This window comes from Trichechus manatus, unplaced genomic scaffold, assembly GCF_000243295.1.
Source record: "Trichechus manatus latirostris isolate Lorelei unplaced genomic scaffold, TriManLat1.0 scaffold00075, whole genome shotgun sequence".
NCBI classification, from domain to species: domain Eukaryota; kingdom Metazoa; phylum Chordata; class Mammalia; order Sirenia; family Trichechidae; genus Trichechus; species Trichechus manatus.
In genome coordinates, this window is record NW_004444011.1 from 5,428,286 (window position 1) to 5,446,079 (window position 17,794).

A 17,794-nucleotide genomic window follows, 5' to 3' on the forward strand; every position below is an offset into this window, starting at 1 on the left:
TCTTCTATAACCCAGTAGTTTTTGATCAAGGTGTTGTTCAGTTTCCATGTGTTTAATTTTTTTTTTCCTTGCTTTTTCTGTTGTTGATTTCTACTTTTATGACTTTATGGTCAGAAAAGATGCTTTGTAATATTTCGATGCTTTCGATTCTGTTAAGGCTTGCTTTATGGCCTAATATGTGGTCTATTGTGGAGAATGTTCCATGTGAGCTGGAAAAGAAAGCATACTTGGCTGCTGTTGGGTGGAGTGATCGGTATATGTCTATGAGATCAACTTGGTTGATTGTAGCATTTAGCTCTTCTGTGTCTTTGTTGAGCTTCTGTCTGGATGTTCTGTCGTTCACCGAAAGTGGTATGTTGAAATGTCCTACTACTATTGTGGAACTGTCAATCTCTCTTTTCAGTGCTGTTAGAGTTTGTTTTATGTATTTTGGAGCCCTGTCGTTGGGTGTGTAAATATTATAGGTATGTCCTCCTGGTGTAGTGACCCTTTAATCATTATATAGTGTCCTTCTTATCCTTTGTGGTGGATTTTAAAGTCTGTTTTTCAGAAATTAATATTGCCACTCCTGCTCTTTTTTGAGTGTTGTTTGCTTTATGTATTTTTTCCCATCCTTTGAGTTTTAGTTTGTTTGTGTCTTTAAGTCTAAGGTGTGTCTCTTGTAGGCAGCATATAGACAGATTATGTTTTTTATCCAATCTGCCACTCTGTGTCTCTTTATTGGTGCATTTAGTCCATTTACATTCAGTGTAATTATTGATAGGTATAAGTTTAGTGCTATCATTTTGATGTCTTTTTCTGTGTGTTGTTCACAGTTTCTTTGTTCCACTTAATTTTCTGTGCTGAGTTTTTTTTTTTTTTTTTATGTATTTTCTTTTCATCTTTTCATTGTTGTTGATTTTGTGTTTGCTGAGTCTTTATATTTTCGGAGTTTTTTATTTTGACTTGTAGGATTGTGAGTTTCCTTTGTGGTTACCTTAATATTTACCCCTATTTTTCTAAGTTTATACTAGTCTTTTATTTCTTTGTATCACCTTGACTTCCTCTCCATATGAAAAATCTATGTCTACATTTTTTAAGTCCCCCTTTTTTATTTTAATGTTGTCATCTTTTACATATTGACATCTGTTTCCCTATTTTCAGTGTTTTAGCTCTGATTTACTTTTGTGACATCCCTATCTGGGTTGATATCTGGTTGCTCTGTCCTGTGTTGTAGTCTTGGGTTGTTATCTCATGTTGCTGATTTTCTAACCAGAGGACTCCCTTTAGTATTTCTTGTAATTTTGGTTTGGTTTTTGCAAATTCCCTAAACTTCTGTTTATCTGGAAATGCCCTAATTTTGTCATCATATTTGAGAGACAGTTTTGCTGGATATATAATTCTTGGCTAGCAATTTTTTTCCTTCAAGGCTTTATATATGTCATCCCATTTCCTTCTTGCCTGCCTGCCTGGTTTCTGCTGAGTAGTCCGAGCTTATTCTTATTGACCCTCCTTTGTAGATGACTTTTCATTTATCCCTAGCTGCTCTTAAAATTCTCTCTTTATCTTTGGTTTTGGCAAGTTTGATAATAATATGTCCTGGTGACTTTCTTTTGGGAACTCCCTTATGTGGGGTTCGATGAGCATCTTGGATAGATATCTTGTCATCTTTCACAATATCAGGGAAGTTTTCTGCCAATAAATCTTCAACAACTCTCTCTTTATTTTCTGTTATCCCTCCTGTTCTGGTATTCCAATCACTCGTAGGTTATTCCTCTTGACAGAGTCCCACATAATTCTTAGAGTTTCTTCATTTTTTTAAATCCTTTTATCTTATTTTTCCTCAAATAAGTTGGTGTCAAGTGCTTTATCTTCAATCTCACTAATTCTAACTTCCATTGCCTCAGTTCTGCTCTTATGACTTTCTATTGAGTTGTCTAATGCTGAAATTTTATTGTTAGTCTTCTGGATTTCTGATTGTTGTCTCTCTATGGATTCTTGCAGCCTGTTAAATTTGTCATTATGCTCTTCTCTAATCTTTTCAATTTCCTCTATTGTGTGTTCTACGTTTTGTATAATTTCCTTCCTAATCTCTTAAAGAGTTCTGTATATTAATCCTTTGTATTCTGCCTCTGGTAATTCCAAGAAATTTTCCTCCTCTGGAAAATTTCTAGATTCTTTATTTTGGGAGCTTGCTGAAGCCATCATGGATTGCCTATTTATGTGATTTGGTATTGACCGTTGTCTCCAAGCCATCAATAAGTTATTATGTTTATTTATTTTATGTTTGCTTACTGTGTCCTAGCTTCTTGTTTTGTTTTGATATGCCCAAATAGGCTGCTCGTATGAGCTAGTTTGATTATTGGCTCCTTTGAAGCTCTAATGTCCTATCACCAGGTGGTTAGATCTGTTACTAGGTATGTGAGCTCAGGTGTCCGCCCACTCCTCTTGTATGGATTCAGCTCCAGTGCCCAGGTAGATAGCCACTAAGTGTGTGGTTTAGGCTCTCACCTACAGTCCTAGACAGGCATGGGTGATTGGTGTAGGCACAGGCATCTGGCTGCAGCAGGTGGACACACTCTGAGCAAAGCAGGAGGCTGATGGCCACCCCCAAGTGTCCAGGAGGAAGGCATGTTCTTGTTCCCTAGAGCACATAGGTGGGTGGGTTTTGCAGCTGGACTATGAGCATTCAGTACTGTTGGGTGTAAGGACTGGGAGGCATCTCTTATTCTTGGGCCCGTATCACAGGTGGCTAGGATGTGAGGGTGGAGCCACCAGTCCTTAGGCCCCTGATGTGGGTTGGTGAAGACCCTGCTTAATATGCTGAGCAGTGTCAAATGTCATGAACCTGCCACTTCACAGCTGAAACAGTTGAAGTTAGACTTCAGGTATATACCATGTTATACTGCAGTAATGAGGGCCTATGCTGTTAAAATGGGCCCACACAAGTCTCTGCAGGGGAAAAGGCACTCAAAGTCCATGGATTCCTTATGCCTGTGCCTAGGCAAAGGAGCTGTGCCTACCCTGAGTTCCTGGCTTAGGGGAGTCGGCAGTTTATTTCTTCCCCTGTTTGTTAATTTGTTCACTCTCCAAGGCTGGGAGAATGGCTCAGGGCATGTGACAGATCCTACTTCCAGCCCAGAGAACTCGGCAATTGCTGAAGCTGGGCTGGGACCCAGTGCAGAGCAGGGAGCGGGGAGGTAAATGGGAGAGAGGTTTTTCCCTAAGGGGGGTTGCTTTTGATCCACGTGGTAGGCCGTACGCAAGTACTTATCTTTTGCCGATCGAGGGCTGCTTCTCACTGGTTCTGGGTGGCTGAGTAGACTCTCTGGTGCTGGGTATCCCCGTGTGGAAAACGCGCTTCCAGAGCAGTGCTGCTTGCCTGCCTCACCACTCACCTCCGAGCTGATCAGGTCTGAAGGGCTCAGGCTCTTGCTGGGTCAGGTCTGGCAACTCCTCACTGCTTTTGAACCATCTCTCCCTGCCCCTGCCACTCAGTCTGGTTCCTCAACTTTGCCTTAGATGTTCAGGGCTCCTATATTGTCATATATAATTGATTAATTTTTTTCAGGTCTTTTTTGTAAGAGGGTCCACTGGAAGCTTCTGACTACTCATCATCTTCTGTCTTAGTGGTTTTAATTTGAATTTCCCTCATGTCTAATGGTGATGAACACTTTTTCACGTGCTTATTGAGCATTCCATTATCTTCCCATGTGAAGTGTCTGTTCAAATTTTTTGCCCATTCTCCCCTGCCTTTGGACCGTCTTTCCTTTTCTTATTTATTTGTACATGTCCTTTATATATTGTGGATGCTAATTATTTTCAAATAGGTGTATTGCAAATATTTTCTTCCAATCTGAAGCTTGTCCTTTTACTTTCTGTTTTCTTTATTTTACTGTGTTTTAGGTGAAATTTTACACTGCAAATTAGTTTCTCATTCAAAAACTTATACACAAATTGTTTTGTGACATTGGCTGCAATCCCCACAATGTGTCAGCACTCTCCCCCTTTCCCTTTCCACCCTGGGTTCCCAGTGTCCATTCATCCATTTTCCTGTCCCTTCCTGCCTTCTTCCCTTTGCTTTTTGTCAGGTGTTGTCTATTAGTTCTCCTACACTTGATTGAACTAAGCACATTACTCACACTTGTTATTGTTTGTTTCATAGGCCTGTCTAACCTTTGGCTGAAAAGTGAATTTCGTGAGTGGCTTCAGTTCTGAGTTACCAGGGTGTCCAGGGGCTGTAGTACTGGGGGTTCCCCCAGTCTCTGTTAGACCAGTAAGTAGGACTTTTTTTGTGAATTTGAATTTTGGTCTACATTTTTATCCCACTGTGTCCAGGACCCTCTATTGTGATCCCTGTCAGAGCGGTCGGTGGTGGTAGCCAGGCACTATCTAGTTCTTCTAGGTTCCAGCTGGTGGAGACTGTGGTTCATGTGGTCTGTTAGTCCTTTGGACTAATATTTTCCTTATGTCTTTGTTTTCTTCACTTTCCTTTGCTCTGAACATTAGGGGACCAATCGATGTATCTTGGATGGCCACTCGCAAGCTTTTAAGATCCCAGACACTACTCACCAAAGTAGGATGGAGAACATTTTCTTTATAAATTATGTTATGCCAGTTGACCTAGATGTCCCCCGAGACCATGGTCCCCAGCCCTCAGCCCCAGTAACTCAGTCCCTTCAGGTGTTTGATTGTGTTTAGGAAGCTTCTATGACTTTGCCTTGGTAAAGTTGTGCTGACTTCCCCTATAGTATGTGTTGTCTTTCTCTTCACCAATGTTACCACTTGTCTACTATCTAGTTAATGATTCCCCTCCCCGACCCTCCCCTTCCTTGTAACCATCAAAGATTGTTTTTTTCTGTGTGTAAACCTTTCTTGGGTTTTTATAATAGTGGTCTCATACAATATTTGTTCTTTTGTGATTGACTTATTTCACTCAGCATAATGCCCTCCAGATTCATCCATGCTGTGAGATGTTTTGCAGATTCATCATTCTTTTTTATCATTGTGTAATATTCCATTGTGTGTATGTACTATAATTTGTTTATCCATTCACATGTTGAGGGCACTTACGTTGTTTCCATCTTTTTGCTATTGTGAATAATGTTGCAGTAAACATGGACATGCATATGTCTATCTGTGTTACAGCTCTTATTTCTTTAAGGGGTGGGATTGCTGAATTGTCTGGTATTTCTATTTCTAGTTTTTTAAGGAGATGCCATATTGTTTTCCATAGCGGTTGTAACATTTTATATTCCTACCAGCAGTGCATAGGAGTTCCAATCTCCCTGCAACCTCTCTAGCATTTGGTATTTTCTTTTTTTTTTTAATTCATACCAGTAATGTCAGGGTCAGATGGTATCTCATTGTAGTTTTGATTTGCATTTCTCTAATGGCTAACGACTGGGAGCATATCCTCATGTGTCTGTTAGTGGGTTGAATGTCTTCTTTGGTGAAGCATCTGTTCATATAATTTGCCCATTTTTTAATTGGATTATTTGTCTTTTTGTTATTGAGGTACTGCAGTATTCTATAGATTTTAGAGATTAGACCCTTGTCGGATATGTCGTAGCCAAATTTTTTTTCCCCAGTTTGTAGGTTCTCTTTGGTGAAGTCTTTTGATGAGCATAAGTGTTTAATTTTTAGAAAATCCCAGTTATCTAGTTTATCTTCTGGTGTTTGTGCATTGTTAATTATGGTTTGTATTCTCTTTATGGCATGTATTAGGGCCCTTAGTGTTGTCCCTATTTTTTCTTCCATGAACTTTATCATTTTAGGTTTTATATGTAGGTCTTTGACCCATTTTGAGTTAATTTTTGTGTATGGTGTGAGGTATGCATCCTGTTTCATTTTTTTACAGATGGACATCCTCTCTTTTCCCCATTTAATGGACTTTGGTCCTTTGTCAAAGATGAGCTGACCATAGGACGATGGATTTACATCTAGCTTCTCAATTCTGTTCCACTGGTCTATGTGTCTGTCATTGTACCAGTACCAGGCTCTTTTGACTACTGTGGCTGTATAGTAGGTTCTGAGATCAGGTGGCGTGAGGCCTCGTACTTTGTTCTTTTTCTTCAGTAATGCTTTGCTTATCTGGGGCCTCGTTCCTTTCCATATAAAATCAGTGATTAGTTTTTCCATCTCGTTGAAGAATGCTATTGGTATATGGATTGGGATTGCATTTTATCTGTAGATTGCTGTGGGTAGGAATGACGTTTTCACACTGTTGTGTCTTCTTATCCATGAACATGGTATGTTTTTCCATTTATGTAGGACTCTTGGTTTCTTTCAATAGACTTTTGTGGTTTTCTTTGTACACGTCTTTTATGCCCCTGGCTAGATTTATTCCTAAGTATTTTATCTTTTCAGGGGCTATTATAAATAGTATTGTTCTCCTGATTTCCTTTTCGATGTTCTGTTTGTTGGTGTGGAGGAATCCAACTGATTTTTGTATGTTGGTCTTGTATTCTGCTACTCTGCTGAATTTTTCTATAAGTTCCAGTAGTTTTCTTGCGGAATCTTTTGGGTTATGTATGTATAGGATCATATCATCTGCAAATAGGGATAGTTTTACTTCTTCCTTTCCCATCTAGCTAGGATTTCCAGCACAGTTTTCAATAGGAGTGGTGATAGAGGTTATCCTTGTCTTGTTCCTGTTCTTGGGGGAACGTTTTCAGCCTCTCTCCATTGAGAATGATATTGACTGTTGGTTTTTTATAGATGTCCTTTATTATGTTGAAGAATTTCCCTTCTATTCCTATTTTTTTGAGAATTTTTATCAGGAATGGGTGTTGGATTTTATCAAATGCCTTTTCTGCATTGATTAAAATGATCATGTGATTCTTTTTTAGTTGTTCTACTCATGTGGTGGATTAGCATGTTCCAATTATTAAAGGATGTTTGCAGTTGTTTCTTCTCATTTTGAATTGTGCCACATCAGCAAATGAAGGTTCCAAAAGCTTTACGCCATCTACATCATTAAGGTCGACTCTACTTTGAGGAGGCAGCTCTTTCCCAGTCGTATTTTGAGTACCTTCCAACCAAAGGGGCTCATCTTCTGGCACTGGATCAGATAATATTAGGTTGCTATTCATAAGGTTTCCACTGGATAATTTTTTTTCAGAAGTAGACAACCAGCTCCTTCTTCCTAGTCTGTCTTAGTCTGGAATCTCTGCTGAATCCTTTCCACCATAGGTGACCCTTCTGCTATTCGAAATACCAGTGGCATAGCTTCCAGCATCACAGCAACACGCAAGCCACAAGAGTATGACAAACTGACAGACGAGTGGTGGCCCAAGGTTATAGATGGTGGATAACGGAGTGGCATAATTCAGACAGCATAACTCCAGAATTTGCCTAATAGGATCACTTGTGGCAGTAATTTTTCATGTAATCATTTGACAGAAAGTTTGCCTATTATTGAAGCATCACAAACAAACTTTCAGCCAGACATGAAAATTATTTTGGAAGGCATAGTATTGTTGTATTGTTAATGCAAATCATATCTTCTCCATATCTAGGCATCTTCTTAGCTAGTGTTCTCTTTTATAAGAAGAAATGGAGATCAACAAACTATAAATGCACACGTTAATGTATGTTATGACAAATGAGAATATTAAGAAAATCAAAGGGAGTTTTTTGTTTTAATCACACCAACAAACACTCTTCTTGACGTCCTTATTACCCATTTTAACCAGTAGGTGAAAGACTAATAAAAATTAAAATCTTCGGAAATAATGTTACTAGGAACTTCTTTAAGAATTAAATTACCATTAGTTGACACAAAAAAAGTTTATTTTCTTAAGTAATTATATATCCCTTGTTTAAATCTTATTTTCATTTTTAATTTGTATAACAAACTTTTCACAGACTTTGAATAGGTATACCCAAGAAAAACTTCCAAGCTAATATTCTGTAAATTGTAGTATACTATTTTGAAGTATTAAAATTTACAAGATATAGAAGAGGTTAAATATTTTAATACTACTCTACCAGTTTTATTAACATGAAAGTCAGAATAGGGTAAGGACAGAACAAACCTTGGGAAAGGCATTGATTCAAGATAGAGCTCAAGAGTCCAGGACCACTGGTAATTGTTACACAAGTCTTCGGCTACCTCGAGGCAGTTGAACTGAGGAAGCAAGAGCTGTATTTTTGTTAATGCTAGGGTTGGAATTGTCTCTTAAGTCCTAATTGTGCCCCCAAGAATTGGAACAAAGGACAACACTAGCAAGACCTTATAAAATTACAGGAAGTGTATTAGACAAAGAAATAAAAGACTTTTAATTAATTTTGGTGCCCTGGTGGCACAGTGGTTAAGAGCTATGGCTGCTAATCAAAAGGTCGGCAATTTGAATCTACCAGCCGCTCCTTGGAAACCCTATGGGGCAGTTCTACTCTGTTCTATAGGGTCGCTATGAGTCAGAATTGACTTGAGGACAGTGTGTTAATTTAATTTTAATCAAAATGTGTTTGCTATCAAGTGCTGTGTTCAGAAGCCCACTTTCTGCTAATAAGATGCCAATTGTGATAGGGCAGCAAAAAAAGGGATGATGCAAACCTAGGGTACAATGAAAAAATAAGATTCCAGAACATTTTAGGAATATGTTCAAAGGAGAGTGGGCAAATTAATGGATGATCAAAATAGTTAATTGCATATGTGTGTATGTGTGTGTGTGAAGCAGAGCCCAGAGGATCACCATTATAATAGATCTTATTGACTGTTAACTATGTGCCAGGCACAGAATACTTTACATACATTATTTCATTTAAAAGATCCAATAACTAAACCAGTGGCCCTGGAGTTGATTATAACTCATGCTGACCCCATTTGAGTCAGAGTAGAACTGTGCTTCATAGGGTTTTCAGTGGCTGATTTTTTGGAAGTAGATCACCAGGCCTTTCTTCTAAGGAGCCTCTGGGTGAACTGGAACCTCCAAACTCTTGTTTAGCAGCCAAGCACATTAACCATTTGCACCACTCAGGGACTTAAAATACAACAACTTAAATGAATTGGATATTACAATTCCCGTTTAAGAGATAAAAAGAAGCTGAAATAACTTGATCAAGTTTGGCAACTTGGCCAAAATAACACAGTTTGTGAGGGGCAGAGCTGGAATAAAGCCCATGTTCTTAACCACAATGCTCCAGTGCTGTAGGGGACATTCCTGCATTAAGCTCAGGTTCCTTCGAACTTTAAAATCCTGTTAGTCAACGGACTATAATAATTTCTTTTCCATTCACATTTTATTTGCAGAAAAATAACATTAATGTCTGTTTCAAAATAAGTTTCTAAACAAAAAACTGTCAAAGATCATCTTCCATTTTTAACACAATCTTTCAGAAATTTATAAAACTTTAGAGAGATAAGATATAACTATGCTTTAAACAGAGAGGCAAGGGCTTTGTGGAGGGTGCAAGGCATTTCTTAAGCATTTGGATTATGAAGAAGATGATGAATCAGACTTCTGTCTCTATACAACTGGAAAAGAGGACTTCTGATATCCAAGTGGCTGAACTCATCTTCAGACAACTTTACACACATATCTAATAGCTACAGCAAAACATCTAGTTATTTTTGAGAATTCACTTGGATAATTAACATTAGTGAGAGATTGGCAAATGTAAAGTACTTAAAAGAACAAACCAAAAGTATTTATTTATTAACTAGGCTTATAAACATGCCATCCACATACTGGAAAAGCTAATAATTGCTCTCTAATTGTGATAATTATGTAATGACAATGTTGTAAACGTTTATATAATGTTAGATTTCTCTGACTAATCTTATCATTAGTCAGACTTTGGACTTCTGCCACCATGTACTCATGTATATTCTGGTACATGCCAAACTGGTTGTTAAAGTGCTACTGGTATTCAAATCAGAAACTTACCACATCCTTAGGAGGAGGTTCTACTTCCTTCTTTATCTTTTTACCCATTCTAGAAAAAGAAACAGTAAATGGTTAAAGTGTCATTTGTATATTAAATATATACAAATCTCTCATTTACCTATGTCCTTAGGAGGAGGTTTTAATCCCTTCTTGAAATTTTTACCTATTCTAAAAGAAAATGCAATACAGGTAGAAATTATTGCATATGTACAAATATGTTAACTATTTCTCTATTTCAAACTTTATAACTTTAAAGGAACTTACTAGAAAGACTGTTGAGAATTAGTCCTGGCTTCCAGTTTGGAAAGGAGGTGAACATATTAGTGACATAACTTTTACTTACATAAAAGAAATAGTTTGCTGTGATGACAGCACATATATGCGGGGCTTCAGAGCCTAAATCCAAGTTACTTTTGAGATATGCAAAGAATATAAGTACTGTAAAAGGCAGGATATTTTGTCTATTTTGCAGCAATGGTGTATCCCAGCAGTGTCTAGAACAGTATCTGGTATATACTGTAGTAGGCATTTGGTATTTATAGAAATCATTAACTCCATTTTTCCTGGGAGTAACGATTTTGGGAATGGTATTCAAGATCCTACTAACTCTGACTTATCATTTTTGTCAATTTCCCCGATAACAATAAGTTTTCTCTAATATAATCTATAACTCAATAACAACTCAATTAAGAATCTGAAGAGATATATTCTGGGGATATTGGGGTTATTCCTGGTACAACCCTTTTCCACCTGCCCTCATATGCCCGTGCTTATGTGGAAAAGGGTCAAAGGAATAGTATTCACAGTTAACATATCACAGAGGAGTAATTCAACCTGGGTACTAAGAACTTTCCAAGATGTTGGTACCTGTTAGAATGATCCTGGAAATCTTTCTAGTTTTCTCCAATGAGAGTTTATGGGGTTATATTGGGCACTAGAGCAATTTCAGATGGTATATTCTAGTCCCAAGGAACTCAAGAGAAATCCTGTGAGGTAGAAAACCAAGGTTAGTTCAAATTGCATGTCTAGGGACAAAAGCAATCACTGGCTTTAGAGATGCTGACCAGAATTTATCACATACATTACAAAGCCACACATTCATAGAAACTCCTAGGGACTTTGAAAGATATCTATTCCAGGTTCCTAACTTTAGGACTCATAAATTTTAAGACCTCTGAGGGCCTAGGCAAGTTTACTCAGTGATATACTACTTCACACTATCTCCAATATATTAAAATGCAAAAATGTACCCACTTCCCTGTTAAACATAATTTTCATCATAATAGTTTTGAAATTTGCATGTGAAACTACTCAGCAATTGGTTTGCATAGTTAAAATTCTTGTAAAATGAGAAAATTGTTTTCAAATGCAAAAAAATTTTAATATTCATCAAAACACTTTATTTAATATTGATTTCCCAGTTTTCTTTTCATATTTTAGAGCCTTTTTTTTTTTTTTTTCCCACATCTCCACCTTCCTTCACAGATGCTTAAAAAGCTCATAGGCCCTAGACCCTGTGCCTATAATCCTTTAGGCAGACACACAGAAACCATTCTGGACAAATGAGAATATATCCTATAATTAGGTCTCTAGGAAAAGAAATTTCACAGTTCCTCGTTGTAACCAATTCAAAGATATAGCAACCTTTGATTTATAAAAAGTTCCTGATGAAAAATATTCAAGAAGCAATTAAGTTATACCTGCATAAAGTTGTTTTAAGTCAACTGATTTTCACTCAGAAACTTACTTTTTTCTATTTCAAGATAGTATTTTTGAGCCATTGTGTAATGAAGAGTGCAGAGGCGGGACTAGCCTAACATAACAATATTGCAATGATAGAGCTGGTCCTAGGCAATACTGTGAAATAGGAAGAGTTTGTGCTTATATTACCTTACCAGGTATAATAGTTAATGGGGCAGAGAGTATAGAACTGACATAGGCCCAGGGGAAATAGGCCTCAGAGAAGACTGTAAGATCAAAAAAAAAATTTATAAACTCAACATTTCACTTAAAATCATGATTTCCACTAAATTGTTGTTAGCTGCTGAGAAGTGGACCTCTGACTCATGGCGAACCCCATGCACAACTGGATCTGACCATTGTGATCCATAGGGTTTTCACTGGCTAATTTTTCCGAAGTAGATCACCAAGCCTTTCTTCTTAGTCTATCTTAGTCTGGAAGCACCACTGAAACCTGTTCAGCATCATAGTAATGTTGTTATGGATCACCAAGTCAATTCTAACTCATAGCAAGCCCAAAGGACAGGATAGAACTGCCCCATAGGGTTTCCTAGACTGTAAATCTTTATGGGAACAGATTGCAAGGTCTATTCTCCCCCGAGCCACTAGTGGGTTTGAACCACTGACCTTCCAGTTAGCAGCTGAGTGCTTAACCATTGCACCATCAGGGCTCCTTAGAGTAACATTACCTTATACTATTTTATTAAATATTTGTTTCCTTTAAAGCTACCCAAACTCACTGCCGTCCAGTCAATTCTGACTCATAGCGACCCCAAAGGTTTCCAAGGCTGTAAACCTCTACAGAAGGAGACTACCGCGTCTTTGTCCTGCAGAGCCACTGGTAGTGTTGAACTGCTGACCTCTCAGCAGTAGATGGCTTTAACCACTGAGCAACCAGGGCTCCTTTAAAGCTACAAAGCCCTCAAAGTAAGAAAATAAATCCTTTTGACTTTTTGAAGCAGTTGAACTAAACCCATTTGACTATTTCACCACTCTGCTCATTAATATTTTTAATAACTTTTTTTCTATAAAAGTAACAGATTTCATTACAGAGAAATTAGAAAACAGAGAAGGGCAAATAGAATCAAATAAAAATCACCCCGAGATAAAGGCAGGTAGATCAGCACTATTAGTGTTCTGATAGTTCCTTTTTGGGGTGTGTTTTCTACAGTGATTTTACCATTCTACCTGTATTTCCTATTCCCTATTCCCACCCCTTTCCTGATTGGGACCATTTCCTTACTGTATTCTTAAAGAATAAATGGACAAGATCACGAAATCTGTCTCCTTTACCATTTATCTATCCAATCATCCCCAAATGGATCAGCATATCATGTCATTTAAAATAATATTTTAAAATCGATTATTTATCTAACCTGTCTCCTAATTGTTGAGCATTTGTTTCCAATTTTCTGGAATTATGGACAAGGCTGCAAAGAACATCTTTGGGCATCAAATTTTCGTCCACATCCCCAACTGTTTCATTAAGATAAATCCCTAGAAGTAAAATAACTGGATGAAAGTTATGAACTTTAGGGCACTGGATTTGAAAAATAAAAAAGCTTTCAAGTATTTTCTTGATTATTGCAGAGCAGCCACATTTTTTCACGAGTTTATTGGTTACTTGTATTTCTCCTTTTGTGTATGTTCAGCTTTTGATCTTAGCTAGTTTTCTAATGGGGAAGATTTCTTTTGAGAAGTCTTAAAGGGGAAGAGGAGGGCCCTCTTCCCGAGTTGCTCACAGTCAAGTTAACTGACCCTCATGTTCCCTCTTGGGGACTCAGTTTTGTCACCTGTTAAATGGGCAGTGGCAGGAATGTTATGAAACCCACCAACGTCCATCTTATATTGTGGGTGCTGGGCAAGGAACTACAACTCCTAACAAGGTGTTCCCTCAGTGGCCCCAGCAGTCCCCACCCGCGCGGCTCCTTCTCGTTCACCAAGCTTTGCGCCAGCCTCTGCCCCGGGCCTCTCCAACTCCAAGGGGGTAGCCTGCAGCCGCGGGCCTGCCTTTACCTGCCGAGATTTCCCGCCGAGCAGCGGATCCTCAAACCTCGCGAACCGCACCCGCCGCCGCTCGCCTGAGTCTCCCAGTCCGCTGTTGGCCCTGGTTGCTAGGAGACGCCGGGCCGCGCGTGCGCACGTCGTGGGAGCGCGCTCAGCTGTCCGAAGAGCCCATTGTCCCGCCGGGGGTGGTGTTCTGTACCCGCAGGGCCAAATGCCTCCTCAGTTTCCTGAGTCCAGGGCTTTGGGGCAGAATGGGAACCTGGAATACTCCTCTTCCTAGCTGGGCCAGGCCCAGTCCGGTGAAAGCTGTAAATCAGGAGGCAGTGCAGCCTCAGTTTCTGGCCAGAGGACTGGCTGTGGATTCAAGTACTCTGATGCATTGCCTTCTCTCAGCTGCAGGCCTCAGCCACAATCTCTGTGCAGATGACTTCCAACCCACCATTTCTTGCCCGGACTCTGCTAAATTGCAGACCTGCATTTTCAACTTTTCGTGCACTAGGGTGTCCTGTGACCAACTCAAAACCTTCTTCTTCCTCCTTTCTTTCCTCTTTCAGTCATTCCTCCCCATCTCTTAAATGTAAAAATAACCCCCCTTTCTCTTCTTCCCCACACCCCAATCAGCAACTGGGTTGTTGTCCTGTGCTGTCCTGTCAATTCTGACTCATAGTGACCCTACAGGACAGAGTAGAACGACCCTATAGGGTTTCCTAGACTCAAATCTTCACCGGAGCAGATCGCCAATTCTTTTCTCCTCTGGAGGGCTGGTGGGTTCACCGCCTACATTTCTGTCAGCAGCCAAGCGCTTAACCATTGGCCACCAGGGCTCCTTAATCAGCAATTAAGACATCAGTTTTGTCCACTTTCTATGGTAACGGCCACTTGGTCTGTCAAAACTGTCCTCCATAGGCACTTCTTTCCAGGAGACCACAGGTGATTCCAAAAGACAGCCTCTAAAAGTAACCAGATTCTCACTGTTTCCAAATCCAAGCATGTTTAATAACCAGTGCCAGATTTACATCTTCGAGGTGCTAAGGTCAAAAACCACTTCTGATTTCCATTACAGTAAGAGTTTTGAAGTTCTGTTGCAAGTAACAAAATCCATTCTCGCTAGCAGGGAATTAAAAGTGTTAAGTGTTGTTGTGGAAACCTTGGTGGCGTAGTGGTTAAGAGTTCGGCTGCAAACCAAAAGGTCGGCAATTCAAATCCACCAGGCGCTCCTTGGAAACCCTATGGGGCAGTCCTATCCTGTCCTATAGGGTCACTATGAGTCGGAATCGACTCGACAGCAATGGATTTGGGTTTTTTTGGTTTTAATACTGTTGTATGAATCGGAATTGACTCGACGTCAACGGGTTTGTTTTGTTTTGTTTTTTAGTGTTGTAAGGGCTGAAGGAACAGGTTCTAGGATGCGCTTTCAGAGATAACTTTCAAAACAGTATTGCAGAAATGACCAACCAAGAAAACTAAGAAATCAGGAAGCGTAAATCACTTTTTATGCAAATAATAATAATTAGCTCAAAATAAGAAACAAAATTCTTTTATGAAATCAGTTACACCAGTATTAGGTTAAGCTCAGTTTCATAGCTAAAGTCAAATCACATACATAATTGCAGAATCACTCAATTTAACAGCCTATGTAAAGTTGTCTATGTTCGGGGCAAGCAAGGCAAAGGCATAGAAAAGATACCACTTTTGAATAGTACCATTAATAGATACACTTATGACATGTGAGGTGATGTAGAGATAACCTTAATCTAGAAGATAGTTAAATAAATAAAAAAAGATTGACGAACCTATAAGCATTACTAATTGTGTCCAGTTAATAGATCTAGTTAGACTGAAGAGAAATGCTTGGGGAAAAAACATAATTTGTCCTGCAAAGAAATACTAAAACAAAGTCTTCGAGGTAAGATATTTAAAGTACAAACGAATATGTTGAAACAAATAAGGTGTGTTAGAAACATTGCTTAAGGGTGTGCACTGATGTTTTATCTGTATGTTAAAGGTTTTTTACATTAAGAGTGAGTTCCGAAAACCGAGTCAAGGAGCTCATTGTTTTAATCACAGAAAAATTTGGGTGCAAAAAATTTTCACTGATCTAAATTCTACATTAAATAATATTATCAAAAGGGTGAATCCACACCACTATAGTCATACCTGCATACCTGTTTACAGCTTTATGCAAAGAATTAAGATCACAAAAACATTTTCTTCTGTTTCATACTAAAGAGAGCTGTTTGACCAAAGAAAAATGTTGTCAAGAGTTTCTGAGCTAAAAAAGAATTAACATTTATGTTTGTATAATATAAATGATGCTCCTTTTTCAAATCTGAAGTTAGTTATTGGCTTTAAAAAATGTGTTACTTAACTAATATTTTGAGCATCTTCATGAAGATAATCCAAAAATGCAAGGACCACATGAAATATAATCACGTGTACTGTCAACTTTAATGGAGTGAAAGAAAAAAATCACTAGTGATGTTTAGTAAGTGATAGAATTTGAACACTAAAGAATTAGTAAAACCAGTAGAGCAACATCTGTTTATGTTGAAGGAAAACATTCATCAAAATTTTGAAATACTTGATATGAAAACATTTAAAGCATCCAAAATCCATGACATTATCACAAAATATTTTAATGTTACATTTGTCAATGAAAGAAGAAGACGAGTTTTTGTATTTAAAAATGATAAACTCTTGAAATGTAATTTAAAAAGTTCTGAAATCTGGCAAAGGGCAAGAAAGCAGTTTTCATTCATTAAGAAAAAGTGATAATCTGCTGTTTGCCACCTCTACTTGTGTAAACATAGTTTCTGACTAAGGTGACTATCAAGAATATGAACAGTTTTGATCAGTAATTACAGGTAGCAGTTTCAAGTGGCAAACCAGATATATATGTGTGTGTGCACTTGTGTGTACATGCACATCTATATACATACATACACACATATGCATATATACATACATGGACACATATGCCTGTATACATATGTACACATGCATATTTGCAGAAGCAAACTCAAATTTCTCATTTAAAAATATAAGACTTTTATTTTTTTACTTTATATAAACTCAGTATTTCATATTTTTCTTCTAACATATATTTCATTTTTCTCATCATAAAATGTAGCATAAAGAAAATGTAATAATTTTTTGCCACACCCCATATCTAAAAACCAAACCAGTTGCCGTGGAAGTTGATTTTGACTCACGGTGACCTCATTTGTTTTCAGAGTAGAACTGAGCTCCACAGAGTTTTCAATGCCTGTGATCTTCCATAGGTAGATCCCCATGTCTTTCTTCTGAGATGTCTCTGGTTAGATTCAAACTGCCAATCTCCAGGTTGGTAGCAGAGTTCTTAACCATTTGCACCACCTTTCTAAGCCCCACACAGATTCTTCTAAATCCCCTCCACTTCATCTCAATATGACTTACAAATATCATTTTCTATACGTGCCATGATATGGAAAAGTTTGAGCACCACTGATTTAGGTGCTTGCTGACCACGAGACGGTCATTGTTGGATCTACAATATTTTGTCCTCAATAGTCCTGGTCCAGTAACTTGACATTATCCACCTATGCAGAGATCATCAAATGTGTCTACTAAACAATTTATAATGAAAGCTATTCCCTGGGCCCCTAAATCAGTACACTCCCTTTCCTGGTATTGAGTACTTGAGAAACAAATTAACTACCAGAACATTGTAGGGTGAATATGAACTAGGATTAAAGGAAGTGAGAAATCCTGTCAAATTTTCCCATCCCAGCACAGAAAACACTTCTCTTGCATCTGGCTTACTACTGACCTTCAGATTCAGTATCTTTCTCCCCTGGACTATGTTACTGTCAATGTAGCTATTTCCATGGGCTGGGAGACATATTGTCTCCTCATATTATGGATGTTTTTAAATCAATTTCCTCATGTACCCTTATGTATTGCCCACAAGTACTGTGGTGCTGTTAGTGTTGGAAGCTAATTAAGCCACATAATAGTATCAACTTTCCCATAGCAACATGAGAGTCTTAGCATAATAAACTTCATTTGTTTCGGTAGATAAGTTCCAGAAAATATGTTTTCGAAAAGAATTTTTGAAATCTAATTATACTTTAAGAACATTAAGAGAGAGAGTTCACTACTTAGAGAAATCTGATGAACCACTTTATGTAGAAAAA

General features: G+C 38.2%; 1 protein-coding gene across 1 annotated transcript in view; it reads right to left on the bottom strand.

Moving 5' to 3' along the window:
- Nucleotides 1-10,805, bottom strand: part of ARMC3 (armadillo repeat containing 3) — a 138,477-nt gene extending 127,672 nt beyond the window's left edge. The window contains exons 1-2 of the mRNA XM_012556714.2: nucleotides 10,740-10,805; nucleotides 9,873-9,921 (exon numbers count right to left, since the gene is read on the bottom strand). Coding sequence (XP_012412168.2) covers nucleotides 9,873-9,920 — 48 coding nt within the window. The 5' untranslated portion in view covers nucleotide 9,921; nucleotides 10,740-10,805. The remainder of the gene's footprint in view (nucleotides 1-9,872; nucleotides 9,922-10,739) is intronic.
- Between the last annotated feature and the right edge of the window lie 6,989 nt (nucleotides 10,806-17,794).